We start from the raw sequence: 17,657 nt of genomic DNA, 5'->3' as shown, positions 1-17,657 counted from the left end.
TAGCCGTAATGGGCCCGATCCCGATTGCGGCTGCTGTGATTGTAAAGATCGGCAGTGGCAGCGCCTAGAGTGGCGTTCAGCAGCGTCCCCCACCTTATCTAACCCGGGAACGAACGGGACCAAGTCACTTTTCCTCTCAAAAATCGCCTACGTGATCGCGATACAATAATGTGTTCGACCTTTTACTCACATAACCGAAACTCTCCTGGAGATAGGACATGTTGAACGGCACGTACACCCTTTGGTCCACGTCCACCCAATTGTACAGATCCTTGTGCTTCGGATATATCTGGGGATCAACATTTGAATCGTGATGAATAAAGCCTTTCTTTTTTTTTTTTTTTTCCTTAGATTTGGAAGGCTTGAATGATTATTATTTGGGTAAATTGTAATGAATAAATTCAAGCCTTCCTTTTTTTCCCTTTAGATTTAAAAGTCTTGAATGATTATTATTTAAATAAATCGTGAATAAATTCAAGCCTTCTTTTTTCTTTTTTCTTAGTTTTAGAAGGCTTGAATGATTATTATTTGGGTAAATCGTGATGAATAAATTCAAGTCTTCTTTTTTTTTTCTTTCTTAGATTTAAAAGTTTTGAATGATTATTATTTAAATAAATCGTGAATAAATTCAAGCCTTCCTTTTTCTTTTTTCTTAGTTTTAAAAGGCTTGAATGATTATTATTTGGATAAATCGTGATGAATAAATTCAAGCCTTCCTTTTTTTTTTCCTTAGATTTAGAAGGCTTGAATGATTATTATTTGGAGAAAAAAAAATGTTTATCGCTCACCTTGCTGAGAGACAGACAGAATTGTAACAGCAGATCGGTCTCCGATGCGCGATCTTTCGGATCCATACTCTTCGGTAGGAAACCTTCGACGATTCTGTGAATCCTTCTCGATCTTAGCTCCTCCATCTTACTCTGAAAATAATAACCGTCTGCTCCGTGAAATCGTTCGATTACGACGAACCGTTTCCCGTGTATTTAATCGGTCGAGCGCGTGTAAACGTGCTCAGAGGAGGAGGGTGAAGATATTCGCTTCGAAAGGATCAGCTGGTATCCCTTGATCGTCGAAGGATCAGGATCGTGAAACGGAAGAAAGACGTCGTATATACGTCTTCATCCGCGGAACAAGAAGAAGAAGAAGAAGATCGATGATTCTCGAAGAAGCCACAAACGGCGAACACGAAGGCGAAAAAGCCTCGAAGGTATTCATAAACTTCCGCGGCGGGGAAATGGAAACTACATTGTTTCTGAAAATACGAGAATCCAAGAAGTTCGAAGTTTCGTGATTAAAAACTCCGATCGTTTCGAAAAAAAGAAAAAAAAAAAAAATACAGAGAAACAAAAATTCGATCCAATTCGCGCGATATCCGGGGAAACTTTTACGGATGGAAAAATTGAATTGGATTAAATCGTTTCTGAAAATAACGGGGAGTGAAGCGAAGTATTCAATCGATTCGACGTTCGGTCCACGACGATCCAGAGAAAGAGAATCGAACTTTAATAAAAATTAATCGAACAACACGATCAAGTTTCCGAGAAGAAACTTTCCCGATAAAAAATTAAATCGTCGTAAATTGAAAATACAATTCTTCTTTCTTTATTCGCTCTTCTTCATCGCTCGAGATACCATCGATAGAAATTTTTAGACGCGAACTCCACTCGGAAGAGGGACATAGGAATTATTCGAGCGTAAATAATTTCGCAAGAGATCGATGGACGCTTCCGGGTGTTGCGACTCTCGAAGAAAACGAGAAGGGTATAAAGAAAAAAAAAAAAAATAAAGAAGAAAAAAAAGGAAACGATCGAAAGCAACGTCGATAAGACTGTTCGACACCGAGGCTGTGTTCCTCTATCTTTGCCACACTTTTCTCACACCGGGAACTTTTCCGCTCGAGGAAAGCTTTAGCCCACCCACGGGAATTCGCCCCTCTGTTGGATGAACTTCTCGAAATGCTTTCGTATATGCAACGTAACGGCACGACTATCGAGCAGATTTCTCCCTCTCTCTCTCTCTCTCTTTCTCTTCCTCCTCCATTTATTCCTCCTGAGAGGGAACAAGTTTTCACGCGTCCCCCTGAGAACGTGGAAACACAGAGCTCGCCGAAATATCTTCCGCTGAGATATCGTTCCTCGCCATTTTTTTGCAATCTCGTACTTTTTTACAAGAGTACGATGATTCCTTGGAATATTTGTTCTTCATATTTATATATATACGATCACGAATCAGAATCGTTTACCGCCATCATCTTTTATACAATCCGGTTGAAAGAAGAGGAGAGCATTGCAATTTCTTGCAACATATCTTCTCTTGCTCGTCGAACGAGCATCTTTCCACGCGATAAACCGGAATCATACGTTTAAAGCGCGAGGGATACGAAGAAAAATATTGTAATTTCCGTTTTATTTCCAACTTGTATAGAGAGATTCACGAAATTCCATCTCGATTTTCAATGTTCAATTCCAAGGATTTCTCCTTTCCATCATCCCTTTGATCACGCGTCGAAGAACGTCACTCGAACGGCCATTCGACGGTGATCGAGACGCAACTCGACACTTTTTCCAGTCATCCCCTGTCCGAAATCGGGTATATATAACGCGATTTTCAATTGAATTAAAAGAAAGTCGAGTATGGATGGGCCCTTATCTGCGAATTCCTTCTTTCCTCTTGCCATCAAGGTGTGCCATCAAGTCGCGCTCTCCTCCTCTTTCTCCGCGTTTTATTCACTCAACGTGCACCACATTTCTTTCTCCGCGAAAAAAGAAGAAAAAAAAAATAGAAACGCGACCCAATTCCATCCCAATTTTCGCATCGATGCCTAGTTGATATGGATCCTCGGCCTATCCTCCACGTGTTCCTCCACGTCATTTCTTTCAATAATAAATGAAGCCATGGAGAGAAGGGGACACAATGGTATGGTAACTAAAGCAATATCCGCCTGTTCGTGTTTTTTTATTCGCGCGGAGGGGAATTGGAAAGCGCGATCGAGGATCCCGTGTCGAAACGAGGCGAAGAAATCGAGGAAGATCCTGTCCCGAGGAAAAATTCATTCGAGAGAAAAGGGGTGGTGAAAAGGGGAGGGGGGGATACGTCTCAGTTACGTGGAGATTGGCAATCGGATATTCCGGATATCCATTGGAAACTCGGCCCACTTTGTTCTCTGCTGATGGAAATTTTGAAAAAGCAATTTTGCCGATCTCCACTTTTGCCGAATTTAGAGACGGGCGTGGTGGAGGCTTCGCCTTCGAAGTAAGGGAGAAGGTAATGAGAATGAGAGGGGAGGGAGAAGGAAGTCGAAGAGAGAGGAAGGTTCCAGAATCCGGCTGAGTGGATTCTCGAGGACGAACTGTAAACGAACGGATGCAAATTAATTAGCTTAGCTGGCTCGATTGTTCGCAATGCTGTAAGAGGTGTATCAACGCGGCAAACTTTTCCTTTCTGTCGAATTTTTCATTCAATCGATCGAAAATATGTTAAGTATTTTGAAAGAAAATATTATATTTCGTTAATTCGAAAAATTAACGCTTAAAATTTCATTCGGTGTTGACGAAATCGTACTTTGAAAATTTTGGGAATATGTTATCTCGTTAATTTAAAAAATCGATAGCATTTAAAATTTGTTGAATGGATCAGGATGTCAATTAGGTTCGATTTTTTTTCTCTGGAAATTTTGCTCGAAAAATCGAACGAAGGAATGTAAAACGTAGATCTCGTTTAATTCGAAAAAAATTGAACCTTTAAAATTTCTCACTCGATGAAATTTCGCCCGTGGAAATTTTAAAAAATCGATCCAGGAAAGAACGTTCTTTCGATGTTCAAAAAAATATATAAAATGTTCAAAATCTGATTTCACACGATGAATTTTATCCAACGATTGAAATTCTCATCATTCGTTTAAAAATTTTTACCAATGAAAACGAGATTGGAATATAAATTAATAAGACGAATCGAATAATTCTCGAGCGAAACGTCCTTATTCTTTATTCTCGCCGGCTTAACTTACTTACTTATCCTTTCTAGGAGGATCTAGAGGAAACGCGGTAAAAATATACGTAAAACAGCTTACACGCCCGTGATATAAAACGGCGAAACGGTGAATTTATTAAATCCAGACTGCGACAAAGCCGGCTTCGCGTGGCCGCTCATCGTTTTCAGGAATTAAGCAAAATGGGCTCTGTGTTCGTTTGCTGTAATTAGCGGAACAAAGAGCTCGGCGAAAATTGCGTCTCGTTTTGGTTTTCATAAACTGGCTTAATGTAATTGCGGGATGTAAGGATATACGTTTCACTTTGAAGAAACACACATCGTTTTCTCCCCTGAACAAATTTTTATCTTTCCTGACGAAAACGTCTTTCCCTTTGAAAAACGTCTCGCTTCGACGAAGTGACCTCCAGAATTTTTTTTCAGAAAAATAAAAGAAGAATATCCTTTTCTTCGCGCTTTTCCAATACAACAGTACTAAATATTGTATTTCTCGTATTTCGTATTCAAACGGATCTTCTTTTCTTAAACAAGGTCCATCCTGCAGATCAGATCGCGCAATATAGAACGGATTATCAAAGATGGAATAGCGGGGAATCCTCGAGGCAGCGCCTGCTGAGGCCACGTGGGATCATTAATTTAAATTTCAATTCGATTTGCATGTAACGCGTCCCCCACAAGCGTCGGGGGAAGAAATCGTCGTAGATGAGAGGAAACGGGTGAAGGGAACGGCTGCTCGGATCGGCGTCTAAATCCACGACTATTTGAACGGGCCCAGGATGCATTTAGTCGAATTTCCAGGCTTAATTAGAGTGACGGTGACGAAATGGTGGAACACGGTGGCGGATATGAAAGCGAGCCGAGTGGCTGTGAGGTCGGGGATGGGTCGAGAATAAATCGTGGATGAATAGTTTCACGGACCAGACGAGCTTCCCCTCTGTATCGATTCGACATCTTTCGAGAATTAATTCTACATGTTAAAAACAGGTATAAGTTTTAATATATCGATATTTTCATCACGGAAATTTTTTCGTCTACTTGGTATATTCGTGCGTTCTTGCCCCTAAAATCGAGTGTTCAAAGGTGAATAATATCTTGTATATCGGAATATTCGACGAAGAACGGAAAATTTCCCGGGAAAGGAGACGGTAATGCCATTTTCATAAGTTAATTTCGTTTCGAAACGTTCCATAAGCGAGACTCGAGGGAAAATATCGCCTGTTCCACGTGCCGTGTATTTAGGCTTTTTTAAAAGTTAACCCGAATTTCTTCTAGAAGGCTATCTGCAATCGATCGTATTATAGTATTCAATGTATAATATCTTCTCATTAAATAGTGCAAAGGATATAAAAAAAAAAAAAAAAATCGACTCGAGAGTGACCGATGAGAATTTAAAATCTTCAAACATTCGAAAATTTATTCAAACATGCGAATGTAACGTCACGAGTTTAAATCCGCGCCAATTTCCTTTAAGTTTAAATGTCTTCCGTGCAACGTTTGCTTTCCACTCCTCGCTCAAACAGCCGCGAGATGGTTTCATTTGTAAAGCGAGGGATTTGCCGGAAAGGCAGAAGCGACAGTCATATTTACCGCGATAAATCGGCGGAAAAACTGCTTATTACGCAGATTCATCGCGGAACAAAGTTTTTAATCCCCCGCGAGTTGAAAATTGTCGCTCTACGTTACCTCGATCGAATATCTTGACCGCGCATCGATACTCTCGAACATGAAAGGAGAAATTACGAGATCGTTACGATAAAACTTTCCTATGTAAATAAATAAATTTCTGGAATAAAATATGGAAAGTTGAATTAACAAGTTGGAAAATATTCGGACGAGGACACAGATACACGGAGAACGAAACCGCAGCCATATCCGGTCAGAATTTTCGCGCGTTTATTCCGGAGAAGTTATACGCGTTACGCGAGACTTTTAATTACCGTCGTCGTCGATTCGTCGTCCTCGCTTCGTAAACATTGCGGGAAATTTCATTAAAAGCGTGGGGTGGGGTGGGAGAAGGGATGACTCGATATAACCTCTCGCTTTATTAATCGAGATCGTCGCGCGACACATTCCCCCCTCTGCGTCCAGGGACTTTGCCTGACTTCGATGCGATCGATTCGACCGAATTGAATCGGCGTGACGAACCGATTCGATAACCGGGAGAGATCGTGGAGAGAGTCGACTCTCGAAGGAAATCCTATCGAAAATTAACGAATTCGATAGGGGAAGAGAAAGGAAAGGAGGAAGAGAGAGAGAAATAAAAGGAGTAAAAAAATAAAGCTTGGATCCAATTTTCATCCTCCTCGCGAAGAATGGGAATCCGCGTGTAAGAAACGAAACGAAACGAGATCTCTGGCGAGGAAACGTTCGATTTTTGGTTGGGGGAGAGAAAAAAAAGAAACGAGGAGAATGTTCGAGAATGTGGTCGAACGTATCTCGCCAAGTCAGTCAACGACGGCTATTAATATTCATCGCGCGAATTAATATCGATGCTGCCCGGCCAGAATTCGAAAATTTATCGGGCTTTATTAAATTTAATCGAGCCCGTGTATCCGAATGTTCCGTTGTATCCGATGAAATCCGCCGAGAATCGAGAGGATGGTAACTATACAATGTTAGAACGAACGGCGATCGTGCTTCTTTTCGATCCATTAGGCAAATTAATTGGATAATTTATATACGTGTATCAATTGTTAAGAATTATCGAATTTCGAGTGAATTCGAGTGAATTGTTTAGACGCGAGCACGTAATGCGTGTAATATTTATGGACCAAGCGTAGCGGTTGGTCGTCGTAAATTATACGTATTATAGAGCTTTTAAGAGAGCCACGAAGAGGATGCGCATAGAAAATTAAAGCCTCTCCGAAATACGAGATGAAATTCATTTCTTGGATGTGGAGTTCGGGCGATAAAAATTTTTGGGCGATGATTTATGAAAACGGATTTTTTCCTTTTTTCTTTTTCAATCCGTAATATAACGATAAACGCAGGAAATTAAAATGCAGGAAAAAAAAAAGAATAAGAATGGCTGAGAAATTATTAATTAATTTGAAATTTGTATTTTATATTATCGAAACTTCGTATCCCTTTTTATCGTTTTCAAATATTCGGGCAAAATTGATTTTCCCGTTTAATTTTTCCCCTCATTTTCCTCATTTTCCGATCTCAATACAAAATTTATTCACATTTCATTTTCAATACAAAATATTCACGTCGCACGATTGTGTATTTATCGCAGCAAATTTTATTCTCGCAAAATTTATCACCAGATGATAATAAAAAAAAAAAAAAAAAATCTTCATTTTCACGTAACTCACAATCATTCTCTTTTAAACGTTTCCTTATAATTAAGAAGATCAAACGACATCAAGATCCCCGCTCAGTACGAACAATTAAGAAATATAGATCGTCGAAATTGTATAGTTATGATAGGGCTGCGAGTGTCTCTTAATTAATCTCTCGAGGCTGCTCGAGCGGTCTATACCCTTTCCTCCCTCTTATCCTATATTTCTACAGCGGCACGGTTGATTGTGAACTCGAAACGAAGGAAAGAGAGCCTCGCACGCGAGCCATTTCCCTTTCGAGCTCGATTATACACGCGGCCGCGTCGAGTTCTCGATATCCATTCGAGAGGATCCGCGGCGAGAGGGTAAAGTCGAGAGGGCGGCTCGAGAGGGCAGCGGATCGGTGTAATTTGAACCGGAAAGCACCGATCCGCCGCGTGTATACACCGATTGTCATGGAGGGGGAAGAAGAGGAGGGAGGCAAGTAGGGCAGCAACGAATCCGGCTATTTATTCGACCGATCTTTATCCGATCTCTCGTGAAATTTCGTTCGTTCGTTCGTTGGTGAACGAGGTGGCGGGTGTTTAAACTTATCGAAGGGAGAGAGACTCAGAAAGAGTGTCCGTGTAAAAATTTAAAAGAGGAGAGGGGGACGAAAGGGATTGGAAACGGTGAAAGAAGAGGAATTGGAAAAAACGACGTGTAATCATTTATTAAACGTCACGGTTGAATAGATTCGAGACGATGGTTCTCCATTCACCTTGGCGATGGCTGAATTAATGTTCGTCGCGTTAAAGACCGTGAAAAATGGCAAATGGATTTACTTTCTGTATTCTTATTCTTCTTCTTCTTCTTCTTTTTTAAATCTCGAATAGAATTTTTTCGATCGATCTCGAATATCGATCACTTTCCAGCGAGGGAGAGGGGAAGAACAATATTCTTACGTTGACGATGATTATTTAACGAATATCGTCCGTTTAACGCCAAGTGTAATAAACAATCATTTCCTTTTCTAAACTCGAGTCACGAGCGATTGCAAACCTTTTCTTATTCAACCCGCAAACTCTTCAATTAAATTGATACGACTTTTAATTGTCCATCCACGAAAGTTTTAACGACTTTAATCCGTTTGAAATCCAATCAAAAAGTTATTCGATGTATATACCTTGATCGTATAAAATAAATTGACGAAATTTTTTTTCCCTCCCTTCGTAAAATTCGTCCCCGGAGAACAACACGACAAAAGTGTAATATTAATATTGGTATAATTATGAATTGTATTAAGACGCGTCATAGATTCGCGCAGCATTGTTGAATTTGCTAATTTCAGACTCGACGTTTTGAGGGAACGAGTCCCCGGTTAATTAAGCCCCCTTGTTTCCGCGTTACAATTGGCCGAGTTTTGGTTTCGCCGTTTCTTTCGAGTATATTTTTTTCAAAACAACACAACCCCTCTTGCGCCGTGAAAGAGAAACATTCTTTCGGGGTCTCGGCGGAGGAATTTCTGCCGGGAGTCGTGCTTCATTTACGCCACCGTTTCGCAATTTCGTTTCGGCCTCGGCCCTTTGTTTAATTTGCCGGCCTAGGAAAAAGAAAAATTTTATCCCGAGCCTGGCCAAAAGAAAAAAAAAAGAAAAACAAGAAAAAGAAGGGTTAAATTTTGTTTACCCGTCCGTGATGCATTTTGCAGAGAGGGGAAACGCGAAAAATGTTCGTCCGTGAACGCGTATCGCTCGACTTCTAACCTCGTGGAATGAATCAATTACGAAGATTAAATTCCCGGAAGCGGGCGAAAATCCGCTTCAATCCGGACGGTTTTATCCGCCAAGAAAGATTATTCTGGCGGATATATCGTCAAATTTACGAGGAAACGCTCCCCTCGTAATTCACCGTTCTCATAATCATTACGCCCAATGCATCTCCGAGTTCGGTTCAGGCTACCATCCTTTGCTTAAAACTTCCATCGAGAAATTAATTATCCCGAAGAGAACCGGTGTTGCTCCTCCATCGACGAGATTACGACCATCTTCCAAAGTTGAACGACCCCCTCGCTTCTTCGTAATTGTTAACAAGCGATCGAGGCAGCGATAAATCCAAAAAATTATTTCTCCCTCTCCACCTGCTCTCTCTCGTCACAAATCCAACAATACGAGAATTTTTCGATCGAAACGAATGAACGAAATCGATGCGGGTGGACCAAGACGCGACCAAGATTTCGTAACCGAGATTTTGCAAGAATTTCCAGAATCTCCTCCTCGGACGCATCCTCAGTCATCGATCTTTTTCTCCACCCTTATTTCTCTTTTCTTCACTCCTGTAAGATCCTGTTTCCCTTCCGTTCCCGCGGAACGGTGCTCTTCATTCATCGATTCATATTGCGAAATCAAGCGGAATCCCATCCCCATCTCTGAATCTCGCAATCTCGCGTGTAATCGTTTTGAATTTCTTCCATTCTCAACGGGCTAAATTGATGGAAATGCTCCGCTAATACGTTCGGAGAAATCCGCTTCACCGTGGATTATCGCGGAGAAAGGTATCTCGAGAGACGCTCGATTTCGTCGATGTTCTCGATTTTTTTGACAGACTCCTATTCCAGATATTCTGATTATTCGAATATCCCAATATCGCAAAATACTGGATGCGAAGATTGTACCTATCTCGAACCATACACGTAACAACGTACGTAACAGACGTCCAGTTTTCTTATCATGGACGAAAGAAGATAAAATCGGAAATAAAATTTAATTTGAAATTAACTTTGGTTTCATAGAATGAAATATCGAAACGTGTTAACTGTTGAAATGGAAGATAAAAAAGATGGATGAAATCTGCTACATAATTGGCACATTATCTAATATTAAAAAATCCTTTAGAAAACAGAAGAAATTAAAAATTCGCTGCAAGTAAAAAAGTATGGAATCAATCATCAATCATTTTTCTTTTATGGAAAAATAATGGAATGCACAATTATAAAAGAATATGGGAATATCCATTCGTTTAAGATTTGATCGAGTTTCGTGGACAACACAACAATGGAAACGTCAAAATTTAGGGCATCATCTCGCAATAATTCCCTTCGTATGTATAATAGCGTCGTTATTTGGCATTATGCCTCGGCCTAGTCTCCATTGGCCTAGGCATAACACTGGCGGATACGATCTTAGCAAATCACTTGCAATATTACCGTTTCCCCCGCGAGAATTAATTCCAGTCTAAGTGTTGCACCGCGAGACAGTTATGACTCGCCGTCGTAAACTGAACCCGTAAACTACTAACTTGTGCCAACTTCTTCATTTGCCCAGTACGTAGCGCTCGTTGATAAGGTTGAATTCGCGAAACTGTATTAAGGGCAGCCATCTTTATTATATCGAGGAAAGGGCCGTGCAGAGTGATCGGCTCCAAATTGATCGAGGGAAAATTCAATTCATTTTCTTTCGTGCAACTGGAATCCACGAATCATTATTATTGTATTTAAACGAAGGGACAAGGAAATGACTGGTTGGATTGACAGGGAATTTATGGGGAAAATTTAATAGTTGAAGTTACGAATAAAGTTATACAATAATTGCAAATAATTGTAACGTCAAATTAACCTCTGTGATCATAATAAGTACGAATAAATGTTATTTAAGCGTTTTAACGAGTAATTATTTAAGATAACTTTATTCGAAATTTTTACTTTTTCAATGATTTAATGGCCAACTTTGGTTCGTGATATCGAACGAAGAATTGTTCAGTGTTAGAATTTTATTTGTTCGAGAGAGGAAGATAAATTTTAATTTCATATCTGAAGAAAATTTAAAGAAGCTTAGAATCAAATTCGCGATCGATTTAGCAGTAATGGATTTAAGTTGCGTTTCGAATAACACGTGCTCGATTGTCCTTCATCGATTATCGATCACGAGAATCGTGCCTCATTCGCTCCTAACTGTGTCTATAAATCTGTGTGTATGGGTACGTATTTATTTCGTTACGTCATTTTGCGCGATGCTAAGGCTTCGTGAATTACATATCAATTTTTCGCAAAGCTATAATAAGGGAGACAAGCGAATAAACGTGTCGATCGTTTCGTCCCGCTTTTCCAAACCTTTTTTCTAAACCTTTTTTGCAAATTTGATTTGGCGTATCATTTTCCTCTCGAAAATCGGGAGAAAAATTGAAATAGGAGGAATTAATTACACGAATTCGCGGTAGAAAGGAATCTTCGGGGAATGGGAAGAAGAGAAGGCGAACCAGGGGCCAAGAGTTCTTCCGAGGGGACTCTCTCTCGAGTTGCCTCGTAGTTGCACGACGAGGAGTCCACATTTCATCTTAATTCACTTCCTTGTTTCCATCCCTCGGGGAGGGGGAAGGAGGGCGTGAATCGGAGAAGATGGAAGCATAACTCGTCCGCGAGATAAATTTCAATTTAACCGAGTTGGAGAAAAATTCGCCTCTCTCCTCCGAGCGGGTCGATCTCGATTCCGAGGATCGAGCATGGGGGAGCGGATCTGGGATAAAAGTCTCGTAAGAGTTAGGTTAATCAAGACGGATGGTTATTTCGATTGTTGTCCTCGATCGCGAGCTCGAATATTTGATTCGAGATCGGTTGATTTCGGTCAGTTAACCGTGTCGCGGGGAAATTGCGACCACTTAGAAAACCATATTCGAGAAACGAGACTGGCGTAATGTCCTCGAGACGTCGATAACGAGCGCTGAAATAAAAATCGTACGTTTCCACTATGTAAGCTTTATAGTTCCATATACGGCTATATGCGTTCCCATTTCCTTTTGACTTTTCGAATGGTTATATATATATATATAGATATAGATATATATACATATATCTAATAGTATACACAAGATTAAACTTAATGGTATCGATAAAAGCTATTCATATCGTTTCACGAATCGATTTACGTTTGTATGAATAAACTGCAAAAAGACGATTTTATCTTCCATTAATGTCAAAGCTTGCGATTTTTGAACGTTCTTTTAGAAGAAAGAGATTCTAAAATTTCTTAAATTTTCCTTTTATTTTGTAATTCGAAATGTCGAGCTTGCCGAGATCTTCAAAGGAGAGCTTTTTCTTTTTTTTCCTCGACTTTTTTCCTTTTCTCTTCTCTAATATTTTGAAATTAAGATCTTCAAAGGATCAGATTTTGTCTCCTAATTTTCAACTTTTCCTTTCTCTCTTTTATTTATTTTATTTTTCAAAATTTTCAAAACCTTCGAAGCACTTGTGATCACAATTTATTTCTTTTTTTCTCTTTCACATACCTTCAAAGAATCTCACGATCAGAATTTAATTCTTTCCATTCTAATTACAATTCCTTTCGATACAACAAATTTACTTTTCCATTTCCATCCGTGCATTATTCAATTTCAAAAGATCAACGAAATCAGCTTTCTAAAAATCTTTCGTCTCCTTTCATCCGGTGTCTCTGAGGAAAAAAATGAAAAAATCTATGCTTGAAATTAAGATCATCAAAGGATCAGATTTTGTCTCCTAATTTTCAACTTTTCCTTTTTTTCTTTTATTTATTTTATTTTTCAAAACTTTCGAAGCACTTGTGATCACAATTTCTTTTTTTCTCTTTCACATATCTTCAAAAAATTTCACGATCAAAATTTACCTCTTAACTCTCTCCATTTTAATTACAATTCCTTTCAACACAACAAATTTACTTTTTCCATTTCTGTGCATTACTCAACTTCAAAAGATCAACGAAATCAGCTTTCTAAAAATCTTTCCTCTCCTTTCATCCGGTGTCTCGTCATCCTCTGACAAAAAAAAAACGAAAAAAAAAATCTAGGCAACAAGATCGTCGTAATGGATCTACAACGGATATTAGGAGGACGTTTTGCTCGAAACGCGATTCCCACGAGACGATCGGGCGTACAAATTTGCGCGAGATTTATCGCGTGGTGGTGGAAAAAGTATACCGTAATAAAACACGCGACACGGCACCTTTCACGGGGACAGAACGGCCGCGTTGAGATATGTCTTTTTTCTTCCCTCCCTTTTCCTCCGAGTAAAGCGAGACCGTTGTCTTTAATTTGGGACGAATCGCATCTCGTGGAAATATCGTTCACAATGCTTCATTGCGTCGAGTCGTATCTCTGAAAAGTATATCTCCTTTCGAAATTGATATAAGTCGATCGTGAATTACGTAGGATTGTGCAAGCTCTCTTGATTCTCACGTCGATGGCCAAAGTTTTCAGTTCAATTTTGAGAATCGTTGAAATGACGTTACGTACGTACAAACAAGAAAAGTCCAATTTTATGATAATACAGCGAAAGGATATTTGATAAATACAAGAGACATAATATGAGAAGCAGTTTAATGAAACTTCTCATATTTAGCCTCCCCCTTAGATTAAAGTAGAACAAATCGTTTCTCGTCTTTCCATTTTTCTTCCACTTCTTTTCCCGTTCCTAGTTCCAATTGCCGCCCCAATTCTGTTTCACTGAAACGATCTCCACTTCAATCGAGATAACGAAACTTTTCAAACACACGATCTAACGATTTTAACAACGCAACGTTCGCCTCTCTCTCTTTCTCTCTTATGCGAAACTAATCAATCGAAACGATATTTGTTTAGTGGAATTCTTTAGGTTAGAGATGTTTTTGATACTTTTGAAACTTTTCACGCGCAATGTGAACGATTTTTAATAGTATATTTATCTTTCTATTTATTCGAACAAACGATTCCAATCGTTCTCCATCCTTGCTCTCTATCGAATCGAATCGAAATTTATATCGAATAAATACACGCACAATTTTAAATAACGCGATGTTATTCAAAAGACAAAGCCAAATTTGTTCGAAAAAAACTCCTTTACCAAACTAAATTTATCCCAAAATTATAGAAATATCTTCGATTCGCAAAGCAAAAACAAAAAAAACAAAATGAAATAAAATTCACTGAATAACATTCGCGCTCCAGAAATTTCGATCCGATTTCGTTATCGGATCATCATTTCGTATGTCTTTCGCATACGAAAAATTGCGTCCCCTTTGCGTTGTCTCGAATTTCGAAATTCCATCGCGTGTCCAAAGACAATTAATCCCCCAAAGTTGCAAGGAATTTCTTGTTCTCGCATTCTTCACAAGCGAGGCTTGTGTGCAGAGATAGATAAACTATTTTTAGATGTTGAAAACCGTGATGCTCTATCCGGAAAAGCCTCGTTTTCATACTCGGTGTTTGGTTTCTTCTCGCTCGTCACGCACTATTCACACCTTAAGAGATTCCATCATCCGTTTATGTACACACGGCCTGATCGTGCATGCACGCACGGTTTTCTTACATCTCTCTCACAAATCCACGATATTTAAACCGCGAATCATTTATAAACTTCCTCCCTTCGCGACCTCACGTCTCGCGTTCATTCAAGCTCCCTCCTTCCTTCTAAGAGATCTTAAAATCGAAAAAGGACGAGGAGTAGGTTGGTGAATTTATCTTGATCAGAATCCTCCTCCTATGTTTCACTGATGTACACATTTGTGAGACTTTCTTTTTTTTAACTTTGTGTATGCGTGAAAAGTAGATCATTATTTTACAATTCGAAAAATAGATAAATAGATACACGATTCGTGCAGAATTTTTTAGAAAATCTCTTTTAAAGGGAAATCCATTATCAAAGTTTTCGTATTCTTTCGTGTTTTGAAGACAATTTTGTCTTAGAAAGGAATAAAGTCTTAGAAAGTAATAGTCCGCAAAATGTATCTTATATTAATTGGAAAAGTACTTTCAAGAATTTAACACGCATATTTCTACAGTTTTAACTTTCGAATACTTTCTTTTCGAAATAACAAGTTGCAAGTATCGATAACGTTATAAATTATTCCCAAAGCAACTACAGTAAAGCAAGTATAAATGAGTTTTCGAGAATGTTACTTCTCCGTTTTCTCGATCTCGCTATTTTTTATCGAGATAACGAGGCAGATATCCGGCCACGATGGCTTATTCGACGGGTAGAGGCAACCTAATTAGCTCGCCGACATTCCATCGATCACGTCGGGCCGCATACCGCGAATACTTATGGATTAAATCGGCACTATCACGGTTAATATCGGGATTGAGATTTCGACAGAATCGACAAGTAGGTCAAGTGTACCCGACGTCTCGGCTTGCGGCTGGGCCAGATTTCTTCGGGACGCATTTACGTTCCACGAAAAAATGAGAAAAATCTCCGATTCGATCTCTAAATTCCCGACACCGTATCCTCTCTCTGTCTCTCCCTTTCCTGATCGTCTCTCGAAATAATAAAATAAATAATCGAAAGTACACTTGCAAAAATATTTGTTCAATTTATATTTGTATATATAATTTGTATTTTTCCTTTAGTTCCAAGAGCAAGATAAAAGTCAGATTCATTAAATAAATTTCTTTATTTTCAAGATCCTGCTCATCTCTCGAGGTATTAAAAGTATATTTGCAGAAATATTTGTTCAATTCTTCCTATTTATATTTTTATATAATTTGTATTTTTCCTTTAGTTCCAAGAGCAAGATAAAAGTCAGATTCATTAAATAAATTTCTTTATTTTCAAGATCCTGCTCATCTCTCGAGGTATTAAAAGTATATTTGCAGAAATATTTGTTCAATTCTTCCTATTTATATTTTTATATAATTTGTATTTTTCCCTTAATCAGTTTCCACGTGCAAGATAAAAATCAGATTTATTAAACAAATTCCTTTATTTTCAAGATGTATATCCTGCTCATCTCTCGAGGCATCGAAAGAACACTTGCAAAAATATTTGTTCAATTTATAATTTGTATTTTTTCTTTAATCAATTTCCAAGAGCAAGATAAAAGTCAGAANTCATTAAATAAATTTCTTTATTTTCAAGATCCTGCTCATCTCTCGAGGTATTAAAAGTACATTTGCAAAAATATTTGTTCAATTCTTCCTATTTATATTTTTATATAATTTGTATTTTTCCCTTAATCAGTTTCCACGTGCAAGATAAAAATCAGATCCATTAAACAAATTCCTTTATTTTCAAGATGAACATCCTTCATCTTTCGAGGCATTAAAAGTACACATTTTTGCAAAAATATTTGTTCAATTCTCTTTCTATTAATTTATATTTGTATATATAATTTCTATTCTTTCCTTAATTATGCAAGATAAAAATCGGATTCATCTTTATCTTGAAGATCGCGAATAACGTCATCGATCCGCTTTTAAAATATTTTTCTCTTTCATTATTAATCATCGATGAACGCGGTGTCCGGAAGATCCTCTCCGTGAATCAAAACAAACGTTTAATCCTCGAAGTTCGGTTCCCACCGTGAAGGAACTCGAACAATACGTCTTTCGAATGCAAACATAATTTGTACTCGTCCGTTATATCGGCGAGGAGGGAGCGCAAAGCCGGGTCGATCAGTCATCGCGGCGAAACGCTGGATCGCAACGCTCCACCCTCTCCCTCCCTCGTGCTTGAACCGAGTTTCGAAACGTATTAATTGATATTCGAGAGGGGTCCCAAGTGCTTGGCCCCGCGATTCTCCAAGACGAGAGCTCGAATCCAGCGAAATTAATAATAATTTCGATCGTATCGGCGCCGGTTTCGTTCCCGATCGATCGATCGGGACGCGTTCCAATTTCACTCGGAGAGGAGGGGGCGCAATTATCCGCCTCGAGCCATCGGCTTCGTTCGGACGAAAGTCGTGACGACAATGACGGACAGATTGGTGGAGACACACGGTGCTCCTGTTATTCGTAATGCGTTTCGACGTTTCCCATTATTGTTACGATAAAATCCTCGCGCGAATAGATACAAACAGACGATTTTATGAGAGAGATACGTCGTGTGTGGATTTATTACGCGTTATATTGCGAAACCAAGAGCGAAGAAATTTAGACGAGAAAACGAAACGAGTGAATTTTAAGTTCTACGGCATGTTATTAATATTAAGTATAAAAAAGAATATAATAACTTGGAAGAAGAGATAATAAGAATTATTTTCACTCGTTATTGGATATATACATGTTAATCGATAACAATATCGATAGTTTAACAATTCAATGGAGAGGTGGATGTTTCGTCGATTCCATTTGGTGGAAAAAGAAGAGAGAAATTTATTAGTGACGAGGATTTACGACAGATGGTGACGAAAGAATCGAGTAATTCAGAGGAATCGTAGCAACACCGCGGAATTCGATGATACGTGATGTATTGCGCCGCACAATTTACGAGAGAGGAGGGAGGAGGGACGAACGTACGAGTAAAATATCGTTCGAAGCTTTGGAAAAATTTCCCCTTTCTCCGAAAGAAATCCTCGATAATTTTCTCGTTCGAAATCTTTGCCATCGAGAAAGAAATTGTCGTTTAATCGAGTGATCGAAAGGAATGGCACATCGATGTTTCATTTTGCGCGGGCGAGAGTCAAA

At 38.9% G+C, this 17,657-nt stretch overlaps 1 protein-coding gene across 5 annotated transcripts in view; it reads right to left on the bottom strand.

Moving 5' to 3' along the window:
- Window positions 1-17,657, bottom strand: part of LOC102671618 (endothelin-converting enzyme 1-like) — a 69,270-nt gene that overhangs the window by 7,547 nt on the left and 44,066 nt on the right. For 3 of the 5 annotated variants that reach the window (XM_031510871.1, XM_031510872.1, XM_031510873.1), the window contains 3 exons: window positions 789-920; window positions 191-289; window positions 1-98 (listed from right to left, as the gene is read on the bottom strand). In XM_031510871.1, the coding sequence (XP_031366731.1) occupies window positions 1-98; window positions 191-289; window positions 789-920 (329 nt within the window). The remainder of the gene's footprint in view (window positions 99-190; window positions 290-788; window positions 921-17,657) is intronic. The other 2 variants (XM_006616565.2, XM_006616566.2) reach the window with 1 other exon arrangement.

This window comes from Apis dorsata, unplaced genomic scaffold, assembly GCF_000469605.1.
Source record: "Apis dorsata unplaced genomic scaffold, Apis dorsata 1.3 scaffold_265, whole genome shotgun sequence".
Classification (NCBI taxonomy): domain Eukaryota; kingdom Metazoa; phylum Arthropoda; class Insecta; order Hymenoptera; family Apidae; genus Apis; species Apis dorsata.
This window is presented reverse-complemented; position numbering and strand designations above follow the sequence as displayed.